This window comes from Astatotilapia calliptera, chromosome 5 (assembly GCF_900246225.1).
Source record: "Astatotilapia calliptera chromosome 5, fAstCal1.2, whole genome shotgun sequence".
NCBI lineage: Eukaryota > Metazoa > Chordata > Actinopteri > Cichliformes > Cichlidae > Astatotilapia > Astatotilapia calliptera.
The window spans coordinates 35217008-35235262 of record NC_039306.1 but is presented as its reverse complement, the minus strand read 5'-3'; the positions used below and the strand labels follow the sequence as shown (position 1 = coordinate 35235262).

The window sequence follows — 18255 nt, the reverse complement described above, 5'->3', positions numbered from 1 at the left end:
TTTACTTGTGTTATCGTTGTGCGCATGTTTAAATTAGTATGACAATCTTAACAAATATGGAAAGAAATCAGGAAATCAGGAAAATCAGGAAATCATGTGTTTGTGTTTACAGTGGGGGAAACAGCTTTGCAAGTTTGGTCACTTACAAACAGTCTCAAATTTTATAGTAATGTCATTTTAATGGAAAGAGACAGACTAGCAACCAAACATCCAGAACAAACATGTCACGAAGTTATAAATCGATTTTCATGCAATTGAGTGAAATAAGTATTTGATCCCACAGGATTGGGTGTATGCCACATGGGGACACAGATTACAATCAATCAATCAATTACAGATACTCCTGATCTCAGCTGATGTGTATAAAGCACACCTGTCCACAGAATCAATTTCTTCCATTCCAACCTCTCCACCACCAGCTCAAGACCAAAGAGCTATCAAAGGACATCAGGGACAAGATGTAGACCTGCACGAGCCTGGAAGCACGACGCTTGGTGAGAAGGTGACAACTGCTGGTGCGATTATTTGACAGTGGAAGAAATATGAAATGACCCTCAGTCTGGAGTGCCATACAAGATCTTGCCTCATGAGGATGGACTGAAGTCTCTCGGTGCATGCAAGGCTCCCCTCACTCAAGAAGGCCCATGTACACACCTGTGAACCTGTGCCAGTGAACATTTCAATGATTCAGTGCTATGAATGAAGTGGTTAGATGAAACTAACTCAGCCCATCAGCTTTGGAAGAAGAGAAAAGCAGAGTATGATGTAAAGAACACTATACCTACTGTCAAGTGCTTTGGGGCTGTTTTTCTGCTTAGGGTACAGGATGACTTCACCGCATTAAGAAGTCAGTGGACGAGTCAATGTAGTATTCAGTCCTGGACGTGCACCTCCTTCCCTCTGCACTGAAGATGGGTCGTAGATGGGTACTACCAAGGCAATAAAGGAGTGGCTAAAGAAGAAGCACATTAAGGTCACAGAGTGGCGTAGCTAGTCTGCAGACCTCAATCCTATAGACAGTCTATGGAGGGAGTTGAAGCTTTGAGTTGCCAAGCAGCAGCCAAGCAACCTAAAGGATTTCGAGAGTCTAACGCAGGAGGAGAGCAGCGAAATCCTTCCACAGACGTGTAGAAGCCTGATGACCAACTACAAGACGTTCTTACTGTTGTTCTTGCCAACAATGTTTTTTTCACCAATTACTCAAATACCTTTTTCACTTAATGACATACAAATCATTTTATAACTTTTATGTAATGTGTTTTTTATGGATTTTTAAGCGGATATTTTGTCTCTCTCCATTCAAATAAAGCCACAATAAAAAGTAGACTGTTCATTTCTTTGTAAGTGAGCAAATTCACAAATTCAGCAGGACATCAAATAATTATTTCCCCACTTTTTAAAAAACATTTTCTGATTAGATCTTTATTGTCATTGAACACCGAGCATTGAAATGAGTTAGGAGCTTCAGCAGTCTTCAGCATAAAGTAACATTATAAATTAAAGAAAGAATGTATGGCAACTTGATAATTTAGCAATTATCTGGCAGCTTTTTGAAATCTGATGAATTAATAGCAATTACTTATTAGCCAACATGATTGTTTATACATGTACTTATCGTATTTAATCATTGCTCCCTGCCCTGGCACACACTGACTACACAGCCCTCCAATGCCCTTGAAAACCATCTCTTTCACTTTTTTTTAAATGATTGAAACTTTTTAATCCTTTTTTTGGGGGGGGGGGCATTTTGCCTTTATTGGGTAGGAACAATGGAGATAGACAGGAAAGCGGAGAGAGATAGTTGGGAAGACGCAGCGCTGGGTCAGACTCTGGTCATGTGGTAGCAGCCTGCTGACCCAGTAAGCTAAACTGGTGTCCAAATTAGGGCTGAACGATTATGGAAAATAATCTAATTGCGATTTTTTGCCCCAATATTGCGATTGCGATGTGATATGCGATTATTTTTTAAGGTCTTTGTCTTCTGTATTATTAAACAAAGACAAGCAATACATCATATAGTATGGCCAATACTATATTACATTAATTTTAAACTGTTCTTTCCTGGAAGACAGACCTCTGTTATGATGACATGAGGTGATGCATGAATTGATGACTGACATTTTTATTTAACTTCTTCAATCACAACAGTATATTTGAACATACACAATAGTTTATTTTTAGCTTACAAACATCTGAGCATAAAGTGCTGACAAGGAACCCTGGTGTAAACATTAAAATGAAAGTCAGTGCAATGTGCAGATTGCAGAAATATACATAAAAAAAATCAGTGGCTTTACCACACTCAGTTTTTCGACATCTGTGAACTACTAGACAGTCATTCAATTAAAAAATAATATTAAATAAATAAAACTAATAAATAAAAAATACACACATCTTACTGATCTCTGCAGTCAGTAACATTACACATAAAGTGCAAACATAAACATTTAAAATTTAAAGGCGTGAAATTGGACGGTCTAGTTCTGATTAGCGTCACCGCTGTCTCGGTGGAGTTTAATAAACTCGGCCGTCTGCTTCTTGCTATCTAAAATATAACCAGACACTGGTGTAAATTCTCGACTGTCTCATACTTCTGTTTAATAAGTTTTCTGTTTGACGTTTAGTCAGCTGTGTGAAAACCAAGGAGGAACCCACCCGGGGGATTAATAAAGTTTTATTTTATCTAATCTAATAACTTTAATCTCAGCCAAACCGATTTACTCACGAACAAACAAAACACTGAAAAAAGCCCAACAATAACATTTTTAGGTTGTCTAAGTGACTTATATATTACGTTTAACCCGAGCAGCGAAACTCCGCGGTGATCTGAAAATGATGTGCCGGGAGTTGTGCCGTTATCGCAAATGCGATATATCGTTCAGCCCTAGTCCAAATGGTTGCAATTTTCCTCAGAGCAAACAAGTCTCAACACTAAAAGCAGGTTTTGATGACTTTGAGCTTTGTTTAACTTATTGAAAACATGCCCTGCAGCAAATCTGCACTTTGTTGGACGATGTTCAGTGTGACGTATTATATGGAACAAGATACAAAACCTTTTTTTGCTTATTAGATAGATGTTATCCTCACAGTGCCAGACACTTTACCTAATAAAAATATATGTTTATATATTTTGATGTACTGTAAGAAAACAGATTCTGCGAGCTGGTGATGGAGACTTGATTTCAAGAACATGCCACCTGTAAACGTTTGCTTTATGATATAACGTCTTCTTTCACAGAATGGCTTCATCAGTGCGTCCTGGCGTTGACTGTGTTAAAGCTTTAACTAAAACCATGGTTTTGGTGTGGTCATTGCTTAGAACCACAGTTGCATTATGTGTCATTCCCACACTAGCCACAGGGGAAGGCCCCCTTTGACCACACTGGGTCCTGGGGAGTTGCTGTACAATAGGTTTATATGAACTTCTTACTGCTGGATTGACTGTGGTAAAATAAATGCACTATTAAAGCTAAACAGAGAGTTCAAACAGGACTAAAGCTCACCGGCTTTACATAGCTGGATGTATGGGGACTTGCATAGTACAGAAACAGTTGTCAGCAAGTCTTGCACATAACACAAGCCGAATTCAACACATCCTGCAACTGCTTCACAATAAAAGCCTGAGGAAATTTGCTGAGCATGCAGGTGGCAGAACATTTAAAGCTGTGCTCTGTGTGGGGAGGGAGACAGAACAAAAGACATGCTGTGGAAGAGAGCCAACGATGAATGATTAAATAATTAATTAATGTTTAAATGCAGAGAGGTGTATAAACACATAGTGAGAAAGGTGACTGGAGAAGAAACACTCAATGGAATCCCCAACAGCCTAGACCAATTCCCGCATAATAAGGGAGGATTCACAGTCACCTGATCCAGCCCTAACTATATCCTCTAGCAAAAAGGAAAGTTTTAAGCCTGATCTTAAAAGTAAAGAGACAGTGTCTGTCTCCTGAATCCAAATTGGAATCTGGAAAAGTGCTCTGACAGCTGCAAGCTATGCCTATAATTCTACCGTTAAATATAGTAGGAATCACAAGTAAAGCTGCAGTCTGAGAGCAGACTGCAGCTCTAATAGGGTGATATGGATATTAAGATAAGACGGGGCCTTCCTATTCAAGACCTTGTATGTGAGGAGCAGGATTTTGAATTCAATTCTGGATTTAACAGGAAGCCAATGAAGGGAAGCCAAAACAGGAGAAATCTGCTCTCTCCTTCTAGTCCCTGTCAGGACTCTTGCTGCAGCATTTTGGATTAATTGAAGGCTTTTCAGTGAGTTTTTAGGACTTTTGATAATAATGAATTACAGTAGTTAAAGTTGGGAGTCATCTGCATAGCAGTAGAAATGTATGCTCTGCCTTCTAATAATAGTGTCTAAGGGAATTGTGTATAATGTAAACAGAATTGGTCCTAGCACTGAACCCTGTGGAACTCCATAACTAACAAATTGGAGTCTATTAGATTGCAGCGCAGTACCTGTAATACCTACAGCGTGCTCTAATCGCTCTAATAGGATATTATGGTCGACAGTATCGAACGCAGCACTGAGGTCTAGCAGGACAAGCACAGAGATGAGTCCACTGTCAGAGGCCATAAGAAGATCATTTGTAACCTTCACTAAAGCTGTTTCTGTGCTGTGATGAGCTCTGAAACCTGACTGAAACTCTCCAAATAAGCCTCTGCAGATGATCTGTTAGCTGTTTGACAACTACTCTTTCAAGGATGTTTGATATGAAAGGAAGGTTGGAGATTGGCCTATAATTAGCTAAGACTGCTGGGTCTAGAGCTACATTCTGTATTACACATAAAGTAAGATGTCGAAAAGTTTATTGGTATTAGAAGATATATAAGACTAAGACAACAGAGAGGAAGCATTTTGTATTCAGAAAATGAATATCACTGGCTTTTTAAATATGTTCAGCTTGATTTCTTAAGGTTACTCTGCAACTCAGAAGAGCAAAGTGTGTAGAATGGGGATGTCAAACTAGTCTTGAACCACATACACCCTGCTTTGGTCTCATGTGGGCTGTATAAAACCCAGTAATGTTTCTGTTATTTAATTGTTTAAAACTTAATTACTTTCATCTTTTATGAATGGCCATGTGTCAGGTCCTTATCAGTAGGAAACATCCAAAATTTATGCCATTCATGCTCACGTTTTCCAATTCCAGTGTGCTGGATTGGAATCTGTGCCAGGACACCCCTCTTCAAGAGTGTAGTTCATTGTAAAGTAGCTCGCTTTTGTTTGTTATACTAAAAAAAAGTCATGACAAAATAATCATAAACGAATGTATTATTTTGTATTTCTTTATCTAACCGTCTTTTTCTTCTTACTAACCATTTAAATGCTTACACATTTCACTTGTCTGGGACTTTGATAACAAGTGGCTGTAGCTCAAGAGGTAGAGCACGTTGCTTCCTAGTTGGAACATTGGTGGTTTGATCCTTGACTGCATGCCAAATATCCTTGGGCAAAATACTAACCCCAAGTGAATGTGCATGAATATCAGTTTGAAAGCATAGAAAAAAGTTCTATTGTGAAAGGGTGACTGAGGCATATTGTATTGAGTGCTCAGGTAGAGTAGAAAAGCACTTTATAAGAAGCAGCTCATATAGTATTTTACTGAACCCTATGCTCATTTCCAGTTTGCTTATTGTAGGTTTTAAGGTTGGGCAATTGGACAAATATATCGACTATCGTTGATGGGCTGCCCTGTCGTTGATAGTTTTTACAAGGGCCATTTATTTATTTATTTGTCCATGAGTAATTTTTTTGATAATGTTGGTTGAAGCCAACAGAAGCAGTCAACAGAAATAAATAATAGCGCTGTTTTAACGGCACCCTCCTCGGAGTGCACTCAAATGCAGCAGTGATTCATTTACTCAAACTCATAACAGAAAAAAGAACAGCAGTAGCCTATGTTCAGAAAAAAAGCCTTTTATTTAAATAAAAACGTATCTGTCACTCGACACACACTCGACCAAACAACAAATTAGCTAAAAATCAAAATGTCTCTTCCAGCAAACATTAAAAAAAAATCTCCAACGTAAACATAAGTCTTTTGTGCGATTTGGCGCATCTCAAATAAATAAATAAATAAATGAATAATCCAAAAAGTAGCTACATTATTACTGAAACAAACAAGAAAAGAAGGTAAAATATTCCCTCCAAACAAAATGCATGAATTCTTTGACAGGAAATCAAGCATGTTTACTTTCTCAGGTTTTAGCAGTGTGCACAGGTGGTTAACAACATTACCAGCGGTGTTGAAGACGCGTTCTGAAAGTGTGCTTGTTGCTGGTACACGCAGATATTTTGGTGCCATGTGTGACATCAATGGGAAACGTTTTTCATTTTCCACCAAACCAGTTGATTGTCTTCTCCATCTATGACCATCTCGCTGAGATAACAGTCCATTTCTCCTCCAGTGTGCAATTTGGTAATTAGTTTGTCCATGTTTGGACTTCTGTGTTCTAAACGCACAAAGTCCATGCATGATTACATTGCTCTGCCCATCGAAAAGTCTGCGCGTGCGCGACTATATGACCTATCGTCGGCTATTGGACTGACGATTGTTGGCTGCAAAATTTTACATATTGCCCAACCTTAGTAGGTTTGTACTAAAATAGCTTTGCATTAATCACACTACACAGTAGGGGTTGATGGTGTCATCAAGCTGCGCCTGTTTTTGCGCCTGTTTTGGCCGAAAGCATTGCAGCGGCTGCAAACAATATCATCTCCAAATAATGCCGGGCGACAGTAAAAGCAAAGAGACGAAACACGTTTTGGAATATGAGAAAAGCCAAAAACTGCACTTCCTCCACTTCCCTACCTTTGATTCATTAATGCTGAAATCTCTCGCAGCTGCTCTATTCCCATGTTGTTGCAGTATATTAATGACTAACCTCGTATTGTGGATGGATTATCTCAGTTGTTCTCCTGACTGAAGTTTGGTCCATTTACAACATCCTGCCATGCGATTGCATTTGTCTCTAACCATCAGGAACCCTCACGTTAACTTTTATCGAGTGGAAAAAAGTTAGTGTTCATCCTCCAGCTTCACTGTGTTTATGTTATGCTAACATAGCTGTGTTGCTAGCAATCACGTAGCACAACATTATATAGCAGCTAGCCCAACTTCAGTAACCCTAAAAAAGTCACTGCTGTTTATTTTTCTGTCTTCTTTTATGTTGGAAGTGATAGCAGAGCTGTACGTTTAATCTTTTCAGAAATCTCTCAGTCAAAACATGGTATGTCATGTTTAGGTGGAAACTAGCGAGCTAACTTCCTGCTAACTTCTAACTCTGTTAAATTTAATAAATTCTGTTTTCATGGATGCCTGGATGTTAAACTTAATTGTTAAACCTGGTAAAGCAGCAACGCTGATGATTTTATTAAAGATGAAAGAATGTAGACAGTTTTTAACTCTCAGTGATGCAGCAGTGTTCGTTAGACTTTGGGACCTGAAGTGGATGGCGTTTTGGACCCAGATTACTCTGCGAGACTGCGATAGCTGTCATGCTCTGACAATCCATCAATCGGTGCAGCTTCGTAGCTTAGCAAAGTCGTACTAAAACAGTTTTAGATAGATTTTTGAGCGCCATGTACCACATAGAGTCGGTTTGAGGTCAGTAAGCACAACCAGAATTCATAAATAAGGCGCACTGTCGATTTTTGAGAAAATTAAAGAATTGTAAGTGCGCCTTATAGTGCGGAAAATATGGTATATAGAAGAAAAGAATATATCACGATATATATCGTTACCGCACATGCTTCAAATTATACCTCAATATGGATTTTAGGCCATATCGCCCAGCCCTACTACACAGGAATCCTTGTTGTTTTATATTCTATATTAAGTATACACTTGACCACAGTGAGATACATACTGTGCACTGAATTGTGTGAACCTGTGGTAAAATGAAGAATGATATTGTAAGCATCAATGCTGTGCCTCACACAGGAGGGTAAAAGGTCAAAGTCAGTTTCAGAACTGCTCAAATACAGCACTCACAAAGAGATGAAAGAACTTTGGTGTAGCTCAGACCTGACCCAGGTTTAAAAATACATCCTGCTCTGTTACAATCACTTTGTAAACTGAGGCAGCAACAGGTAACATGAGTGTGAATTCAGTCTGTCACTGTGAGACGTGTCGATAATTTCCTTTGTTACTGAAAATTGTGCACTTTTCACATTTAGTATGGATTTAAAGCCACTGATGTGAAAATGTCATGAAGAGCCATGTGTCCCTCTGTCCAAACACACCCACCCACTCTTCTGTGTGACTTCAGTGGATGTGAGAGGGCCTGGTAGTAAAGCTGTGGAGCTCCCACAAAGAGTCAAAAGAATACATTGTGTAGAAACTCCCAGTTCACCGAGTTTGAGAACAGCGGCTCCAAACGGGAGGAATTTGGACTTGCAGGAGTTAGAGAGAGAAGGGAAGAGCTGCGCATCACTGTCATCATAACAAACCACACTAATGCTGTCTTGAAATATCTTTCAGTTTTGGTGATTTTTCCTTTGCTGCATTTGAGCTGCAAAACTCTTGTTTTTTTCTTCACTTCAAAAGTGCAACTTTTGCAACAGCAACAGTCATTTTCTCACGACTAGCAGTTTGCCCTTGTGCTAATTCAACCAACATTTCCTTTTACTACAGTCGTGCTACAAACCACAGAGCTACAATATAGACTGCGTCTGCATCTGTGTAGATGGATATTTATAGGCTACTGATACATGTTCCTGTCCTGAGGTCTTGATGGCCCTCTGCTGTCTGTCAGCGTAGACCATGCATCACTTCAAAGGACCATGCTGATGTTCTTTGGTTGGTGACCACGCTGGAGTGTAGATTTTTCTTTCCTCCTCTGTCACTACAAATTCTATTGTAGACGTATACAAAATCGATTTATATGCATATGCTGTTAAAGAGCCAGAAGAAAAGTTTTGAATATTTTTCAGTAATTTAGTAATCAGGTTTTTTCAAAAGGCAGCTTCAAATTTTTTACTTTTAACTGTTTTTTCACTTTTAGTCTTTTTACTGAAAAAGACGCCACCATGAGATGTCATGACCTCACATAGACCTAAGTATGTAATAGATAAATAATCAGGAATTCTGGCATTTTTTAATGTTAACATCTCATGAAATAGCAAAAAATTTCCTTTTTAATTTACTATTTATTTTATCCCGTCTTCTCTTTTTTTACAGTTGAAAACGCTGAAAGCTAAATTTGCTGCACAAGCAGTTTTTTATAATGTGGAAGAACAGACCAGTTGTTGAAATTGTACTTCATTTTTGGAATTAGGATGATTTAATCCTAATTCTTAAAATTTACATTTCCAAGATGAATAATCTACCCAAACTTTTTCCTCACAGCCATTGGCCACAGCCAATCACACTTTTACTTTAGTTCATGTGCAGAAGGCTGTTCCTCGCCATTAAAAAGTATTTCCTCTCTCATTTCAGCTGCGTCGATGTTGATGAAGACGATGCTCCAGACATCGATATTTATCACTGTCCAAACTGCGAGAAGACCCACGGCAAATCCACATGTGAGGAGTTGCACTGATTCAAATGATTGAAATTCGCTGTGGTGTGATCATTCCACATCTTCTCATTTGCTGGAACAATTTAGATTTGATTGCTGTCAAGTTCTGACTGATTCTTTCTGTTTGCTCTCTAGTGAAAAAGAAAAAGAACTGGAGCAAACATGACACAGGCCAAAGCACCGATATCAAAGCTGTTCAGAACGGCAGTCAGGTCTTCATCAAGGAGCTCCGCAGCAGAACGTTTCCGAGGTAAAAACACAGAACAACTCCTTACATGAGAACAATCGCATTACAGTTCCTTTTTTCATGTTCTTCCTCTACAGTAAGAAAACTTTAGGCCTCTGTGAGTTCTTTTTTTGTATCTTTTAAATTTATTTTGGGTTACACTTTGTTAAACAGACAAAATGAAAAGTCAGTCTTGACAGTTCCATAAGGAGGGTTAGAAGTGAAACTGTGAAACCAGCTGGTCGACGTTAAGAGATGAAAAAGAAAATGAAAACTTAAAACCAGATGAGTCTGGTGCTGTCGGAGGTTTCTTCCTGTTAAAAGGGAGTTTTTCCTTCCCACTGTCGCCAAAGTGCTGCTCATAGGGGGTCATATGATTGTTGGGTTTTTCTCTGTATGTATTGTTGTAGGGTCTACCTTACAATATAAAGTGCCTTGAGGTGACTGTTGTTGTGATTTAGCGCTGCATAAATAAAACAGAATTGAATTGATTGCTTGACTGTATCTGGCCACACCCCTACTGACCCAGGCATTCATACTATAAAACATCACACATGGGATTTTGCAATGTGAAAAGTGTAAACAAATCAGTGTGTGTCATGTTTATTTTAACCACAGCTTCATAAGACCATCACCTGGTACAGTTTATTGTAAAGAACAAATTGACTTTCTTGCTTTAATGTGTTTGAGACCATCAGATGTGTTGTGCTCAGGTGGTGTTGTAAATATGTGGCTCGACTTAAATAATATGAGATAAAATGGTGAACGTAAAGCTTTCTTTATAATTGAAGTGATCATATTTATGACTCAAACTGATGAAGGAATATTGCGTGTATTGTTCCGGGTTTGAATAACTCCACTAGGGGGCACTGCCTGGTAACATTTCAAAGACCTGCTTTCAGATAGTGTCACATGCTGCTCACATAGAGCTCAGATGTGATTCTGTTTCTTCAGCTTAGAGCACATTAAGGATGTTCTCTCCTCATCTGGCTGTGTGTGCTTATTAGTGCTGATGACATAGTGGTGAAGCTCAGTGGCAGTCAGCTGACCATGGATTACCTGGAGGAGAACGGCTTCAATGAACCAATCCTGGTTCAGAAGAAAGACGGTTTGGGCATGTCCATGCCCGCCCCCACCTTCTACATCAGTGATGTGGAGAACTATGTTGGTAAGAACATCTGTCACCAAACCATACACACTGAAAAAAAGGGATTGGCCAGCTCTTGGATTTATGTAAGCATCTTGCGTGTATTTAACACAATTGCCTCATGGTTTAAAGTTAAGTGTAACTATATAGTGTAGAAACTACATAATATGCAGAGCGGGAAGATTAAATTGTTCATGTCATGTTCGAGTGAAGTAAGTCAATAATATAGCAATGTTAAATCTTGCGACACTGCAAGGGATTTCAGTCTTGCACGCTTTGGATCGTGGTTTGAGGAAGGCATCCATCTCAGTCAAGTCGAACAGCTGCCTCTACTTTTTTTGGTAAACCGAAAGAAGTAAATTGGGTGGTTGTTACATTAAAAAAAGTCTACCTTGTAATTTGAACACAAAATTTTCATGTTTCTATCTTGAACGTAATTAAATCATGTAGGATCTGTACGAAATTCAACAACTTAATTTGTTCTTGTTGAGATGACCTGATACAATCTAGTAAGAGTGGTTAGTTGCTGGACTCATGAACATTAACAAGATCACATGAGATTTCAAACTGCAGGAAAATCACTAGAACGTCTTGATGCATTCTCAGTCATCCAGGAAAGTAAATCTCCAAAAGTTGATTCTGTTCATCTGGACGTAGCATTTTGTGGGATGAGTGACGAAATGTTTCTCCCACAAAACGCTACGTCCAGATGAACAGAATCAACTTTTGGAGAAAATCACTAGAGTTACAAGAGGCAGACAACTACACACACACACACAGAACGTGTATGCTATTGCTTTTTATTGTGTTTTAACATGTCAAGGACAAAAACGTACAGAAAATTCTGCATCAAGCCTTGAAATCATAGCTTTCCTACTTATGTCCAGCCTGGATTGGTGACATGGTGGTTAGCGCTGTTGCCTCACAGTAAGAAGGTCCTGGGTTCAAATCCACAATATGGCTAGTTTGCACTGATTTCTCTCTGGGTATTCTGGTGTCCTCCCACAGTTAAAAGTCATGCAGTTACAAGAGTTAGCTTAGGTTGATTGGTGATTCTAAATTCACCATAAATGTTAATGCGAACGGTTGTTTGTCTCTATGTGATTGACTGGTGAGCTGTCCAGTGTGTACCATGCCTCGTAACCTAGCCCCCCTGCAACCAGGATAATGATAGGAGGATGTTAGTTGTTGTAGACCCATTCAACTTTCATGTTAACCAGACTCTAGACCAGGGGTGTCAAACTCAAATACACAGTGGGCCAAAATTCAAAACTGGAACAAAGTCGCGGGCTAACGTTAATATTTATTGAAATATATTTATTCCTCCAGATATAAGAATGAATCTTTTCTTATGAACTCAAACACATTTTGCTGAAAAACTGAATATGGATCAACCAAAGCTTAATACTAAACAATATATATATTAGCTGTATAATACCAGTAGGCCAGCTCTAATAGGAATTTGGTATGGCTTCGCGGGCCAAATGTAATTAGGCTGCGGGCCAAATTTGGCCCACGCGCCAGAGTTTGACACCTATGCTCTAGACTTTGTTGAACATTATGTAATATGAAGTCAACATGTAGTATTTAAGAGATCAAGTAGTACTGTGGTAAAGGTTATTGAATAGTGTTGAAATAAAATGACAAAATTGTGAAGGATTAAAATATTCCAAGAGCTCAACTTACTTCATCTAAACATGTTTCAATCACGTTTCATGAACACAAAATGCACAGGTTTATTGACTATGAATAAGTTGAGTTGATTTAACTCAGTTGTTTAAGTTTCTGCCAAAGCAAAACGTTTGTGTGCAACCAATGTCCACTATTGAATCAAGTAAATCCAACATGGCCTTTTTTTCAGTGCAGTACTATAACTGAAGCTAGTACTAATCCTTCTATAACAACCACTGCATTCACAGTTACTTCTACTGAGGCAGCCGCTATTGCTCTTTCTATTACTTTTCTAACGTCAGCCACTGCTGCTGGTGCATTACAACAGCATCTGTTTGTTACTACTTTATCTGCTCTTGCTGACATACTGCAGTATGTCCTGAAAGTCATATAAAAGAATTATAAGTAAAGATATCTAACAGCCCAGGACAAGTACATGCAAGTCCATGAAGGAGAACGAAAACACAAAGCTTACTGTGAGTACTTGCAAAATACTTGATTAAAACCAAATGGGAAAGAGAAACAAAACAAAAATATGCAAACAAAAAACCGTAGTGTAGTAACATTAAAGGTAATTTAACAGTAATAATGATATTGAACGTGTAGGCTGAGCGTTAACCTTTCAGCTGACACCAGGTTACACATGTCAGAATTGACATTTGAACAAGAAGGTGGACTGCTAAGTTGTCAGCTAATGTTAGCCAGCTGTCTTTGGTGTAATGAACAGCTAACTTAGCTAAGTGCTAAGTAACAGCTAAAGAATACTGGAATTTCACTCACTTTAACTGAAGAACACACGTCTTGAAGCGTAGCTCATAGCATTTGTTAGCCATTCAAACCTGCTGTTTCCAAACGTTCAAAACAGTTCACTGCATGAAACATTGTGATTATTATCTTTTGAGAAAATTTAATGTGATTTGGCTTCTTGTTGTTGGATGGAGATGCATATTATTATTGGAAGAGATCCATGTTAATATTATAAATGTTTTTTGCTGTAATTCTGCATTTTTCACTGCTGAGAAAAGTTTCGTTTGCTGACATTAGATCTTCTACTCTTAACATTTTACAAAGCGTGCAGATCCCCTGTTTTAACAGTCATAAGAGCATCTTCATTTACAAACACGATTGAAGCCAACACCAGCTGTGGCTTTAAAATGCAGCACGTGTGTGAATATGAGAGGGAAATGTTGGCACAACGAATGACTAATGTCATTTGTTTTAGTCGATGACCTAAAACTAAAACAAATGACATGATTAAACAAAAAGCTGTACAATGCTCTCTGCGCTTCAGTAGGGGGCGCGCGTGTTCTTCTTGTCTTCTCTGTGCTGCAGACATTTTCTGTTAAACAGTTTTCCGCCTAATGAAAATGTTTAGCCTGTAGGTGGTTACTCTACCTTCAGCTCGTTTTATTGTGTCTTCCTCACCCCTGGCCTTTGTCTCAGGTCCCGATGTCAGCGTGGATGTGGTGGATGTCACGAAGCAGACAGACAGCGAGATGAAGCTCAAAGAGTTTGTCGACTATTACTACAGCACAAACAGAAAGAAAGTATTAAACATCATCAACCTGGAGTTCTCTGACACGAGGTACTAGCTCTCTGCCTGAAGGCAATGTTTGAAAAATGAGATCTGGCTTCTAAAGATGCCGGCTGCATGGAAAACTCACAGTGCTAATTTCTTTTTCTGTTTGTCTGGGACAGGATGAACAGCATAGTGGAGAGTCCACAGATTGTGCGGCGGTTATCTTGGGTAGAAAACTACTGGCCCGATGACGCTCTGCTCGGGAAGCCAAAAGTCACCAAATACTGTCTAATCTGTGTTAAAGACAGCTACACAGACTTCCACATCGAGTGCGGTGGCGCCTCTGTCTGGTACCACGTTCTCAAGGTTAGAGAAGTGTGTCGGGATGATGGGAAGTCAAAATATATTCGGCACTGATTCTGAGGCTTTGACAGGAAACACGGAATTTATTTCACTCCTTTGCTCATATGATGGCGATGACGCTGGAAATTGTGATTATGTTTGCAGGGAGAAAAGATCTTCTTCCTCATTAAGCCCACCTCGGCCAACCTGTCTCTGTACGAGCGCTGGAGGTCGTCGTCCAATCACAGCGAAATGTTCTTTGCTGACCAGGTGGACAAGTGTTACAAATGCACATTGAAGCAAGGCCAGTCCCTGTTCATCCCATCAGGTCAGAGCTGGTCTCCTCTCATGAGTCTAGCTGAACATGTTTCGCTCTTTTCCTGTTCTCATGAATGAATGGGACAGACAGAAGCCTTGTTGACTCAATCACAAGCAGGAATCACACTTCCCGTGAGTCCACTTTGGTCTCAGTGATGTAAATTTTATCATCAGACGGTCAGCACGAAGGCCAATGCGGACATGCCTGCCAGTTTTTTTTCTTTCCCAAGGGTAGTTTGAGGTGTAGCTGAGCGTCAAGCAACCGACCTTCTGATCTGCTGACGACCTGCTCTTCTTCCTGAGCAGCAGCTAGAATAGAATAGAGTAGAATGCCTTTATTGTCACTATACAGATGTAAAATGAGATACAGAGCATCTCCTAATCAGTGCAAACATGTGGGAAAAGAAGCTAACTTAGCTAAGTGCTAAGTAACAGCTAATAAGATAGTCAGTATGAGCCCCTTTTTACTCATAGCTCAGCTGTTATCTTCAGCTGGTGCATCATGTATGACGTTGGCCTGATTTACACTTGTGCGGGGAATCTTTGTAGAGCCTGTATCTTCGGGGTTTTTTGTTTTTTCCCCAGAAGCAAATATAATTGTCCCTCAGGTTTTTCAGCTCTTTGTACACTCCCTCACATCTCTTCTCCCTCTAGGAATCTGCTGACAGTTGTGATTCTTGTATCGATGCTGTGATTATTGTTCTTTATACTGAAGCGATTATTGTTGTTCTCTCACTGATGAATTCAAAAAAAGTATTTGGAAATGCACAAGAGGACTCAGTGGTCCAGAACAGGCCGATCACAGTAGTTGCAGACTGTGTCAGCCCTAACGTGTAGTTACATTTCTCAGAAGGTGCACTTCCCAAAGTAAACTGCAAGCTGCTTTGCAGTCCACTTTCAGCAGCTTCTCCTTTTCACATTGTTTAGGACTTGTTACTTGGTCTGATCTGATACTGAACTGCAGTGACCGATATTTTTTCCACGTAGCCTAAAATTGGACTCTCTTATTTTAGCCTTATCTTGTCTTAAAACCAGAGAGGACAGATCGCATGTGGCTAGTCATAAAACATGCATATACTGGTGCTGTCAGCGTTAATCTCGTTAAAATGACGTTAACGCCACAGACGCATTAACGCGGCAAATCTCTGTTAGCAAGTTAACGTGGCTCGCCCCGTGCGAGGGGCTGCACGGCATCAACGCATCAGCGCGTTTAGCTCGTTAACACGTTAGCGCCATGCAGCCCCTCCCACAGGGCGATCTGCGTTAACTCACTAACAGAGATTTGCCGCGTTGATGCGGTTATGGCATTAACGTCATTTTAGCGAGATTAGCGCTGACAGCACTAGTATACAGGTAATACTTCCTTAACAATAAAAATGCAAGAAATGTTGTTGTTTGCATTCAGAATGCTGCATTGATGTTATTCTTGTAAATACTGGATGATTATCTTGTCTCATCTGGTTCCTTCAGGTTGGATCAATGCAATACTGACACCTGTCGACTGTCTGGCGTTCTCTGGACACTTTGTCCACAACCTCAGTGTGGAGATGCAGATGAGGTTTGGGCACCTTCCTTTTCACACACATTCATTCTTTACGCTTGTTTTTAGTGCACTGGGTTATAACGTGATCCACTGTGCCTCCTGCAGACATTCCTGTGGTGATCTAGTGTGACCTTAAAGGCCTCGGTTGATATTATTCAGTAGTTTCCAATTCTTTCCTGCTCCAAATTCCACCAATTCTGTTTATGAATTCTCCCTCTTTGGAAGTACTTTGTGAATTCCATCCTTTGTTAGTAATCCGTGATGATGTTTAGCTGAAACCTTTTTTTTATCTTCCTCAGGGCATATGAAATTGAAAAACGGCTAAAGGTCAAAACTCTCACTCCTTTCCCCAACTTTGAGACGGCGTGCTGGTATGTGGGGCGACACCTCCTCGAACGATTCAAAGGTGAAGTCTCAAATCGCGTCGGTGTAGTTATAGACTCCGGCTTTGCGTGTGGTACTCTAATGTAAACACTCATCCTCGTTTCACTCGATATTTCTCCAGAGGAATGCGTGAATGCGGAGAAAACACAAACACTGTCAGAAATGCATCTTTTTTTCTGGGCTGCACATTCAGCATGTGGCTGCATGTCTGCAGCGCAGATGAGGAGCTGGATGCTCTAATATTATTTCAGTCATTAAATCGGTGAATCGCAGAGTTCACAGATGATTAGCTTCAAAAGGTTTGGCCCAGCTAGAATCACTTGCTCCATTACAAGCCTGTGTTTAAACTCCCTTCAGCTGGCGTGGCCCAACTGTTTATGTTTCCAGCATTTTCTGTGTATGTTCATGTGTTAAAACCAGATTGTGATTTTGTGTGGTGCACGCCACCTCCAAACTATAAAGCTCTGTCATTAATATGCCATTATTCTTTTGAAAACCCACCTATTATGCTTTTCCTTATTTTCTGTCATATGTAGTATACGGTTCAGTCGTGGACACACATATTGAACGTGGCTTCAAATAATGAGTTCAGTGTATTTGCATGTAATCCTTCAGACGGCTCTCTCAGGCAGTGATTTTCTGCTCTCCTCAAAGATAGGAAATACACCCCAATATGGTAATCTCAGAAGCCCCACCCACTAGTTCTTTGTTTGTGAGGGGCAGCCAGTCACAGGAAAGTCGGTTTACAGAAACGGTGGCCTTAAAGGGAGAGGCTTGTTTCACACAGAGCTGCGCTAGGCTCAGCGTGAGATAAATAGGGATTGTGAGTCATGAAAAGCTGGTCTAGTAGAAGATAATATCCAGAGTAAATCAGCAAGATGATGGTGGCTTGCACCTTAAGAGCTTTAACATGCCGCTTGGCTGTGTTGGGGTTGATCTGCACGTCTGAATTAAGGTAACAGGACAGTGTTGTCTAAACACAAAGTCGCCCTGTTGATGGGAGTCCCTCTTCTGTACACTGAGGAGTGCAGTAGCTTTATCTTCTCTCAGCTGTTCTCCTGTTGATCAAAGGCTTATTTCAGTTAGATCCTGTAAATCTCGCCACCACTGGGAATTTACACTGTCCGTTGTGCCCTTTTTAACTGCAGTAGTCCCAGCTGCTCACAGTTCAAAGGCCACGATTCACTCAGTGATAAAATTTGCATTCTTTGCTCTGTAGGTTTACATAAAGCGAATAAGCAGCCAGCTCCATACCTGATACATGGTGCCAAAATCATCAATGGAGCCTTTAGAGCCTGGACTAAAAAGCAGGTATGGAGGCAACTAAATACAAAATAGAGTGTATCTAGTGTCATGTATCTGTCTATTTTCTTAGAAACTTTTTTTGTATTTGTTTTGTTTTTTGTAACAGGCTCTCCTGGAACATGAAGATGAGCTTCCAGAGAACATGAAGCCATCACAACTCATTAAGGATCTTGCCAAAGAGATCAGATTGTCAGAGGTATTTTTATTTCTAGGTGGTAATTTCATAGTTTTTTGGCTCCAGGAGAAATTAATGTTTCATA

At 39.9% G+C, this 18255-nt stretch overlaps 1 protein-coding gene across 2 annotated transcripts in view; it reads left to right on the top strand.

Moving 5' to 3' along the window:
- phf2 (PHD finger protein 2) overlaps window positions 1-18255 on the top strand; it is a 41378-nt gene that overhangs the window by 5457 nt on the left and 17666 nt on the right. For both annotated transcript variants that reach the window (XM_026169071.1, XM_026169070.1), the window contains exons 2-11: window positions 9459-9544; window positions 9676-9790; window positions 10774-10934; window positions 14028-14169; window positions 14283-14469; window positions 14611-14773; window positions 16234-16321; window positions 16606-16712; window positions 17910-18001; window positions 18102-18191. In XM_026169071.1, coding sequence (XP_026024856.1) covers window positions 9459-9544; window positions 9676-9790; window positions 10774-10934; window positions 14028-14169; window positions 14283-14469; window positions 14611-14773; window positions 16234-16321; window positions 16606-16712; window positions 17910-18001; window positions 18102-18191 — 1231 coding nt within the window. The remainder of the gene's footprint in view (window positions 1-9458; window positions 9545-9675; window positions 9791-10773; window positions 10935-14027; window positions 14170-14282; window positions 14470-14610; window positions 14774-16233; window positions 16322-16605; window positions 16713-17909; window positions 18002-18101; window positions 18192-18255) is intronic.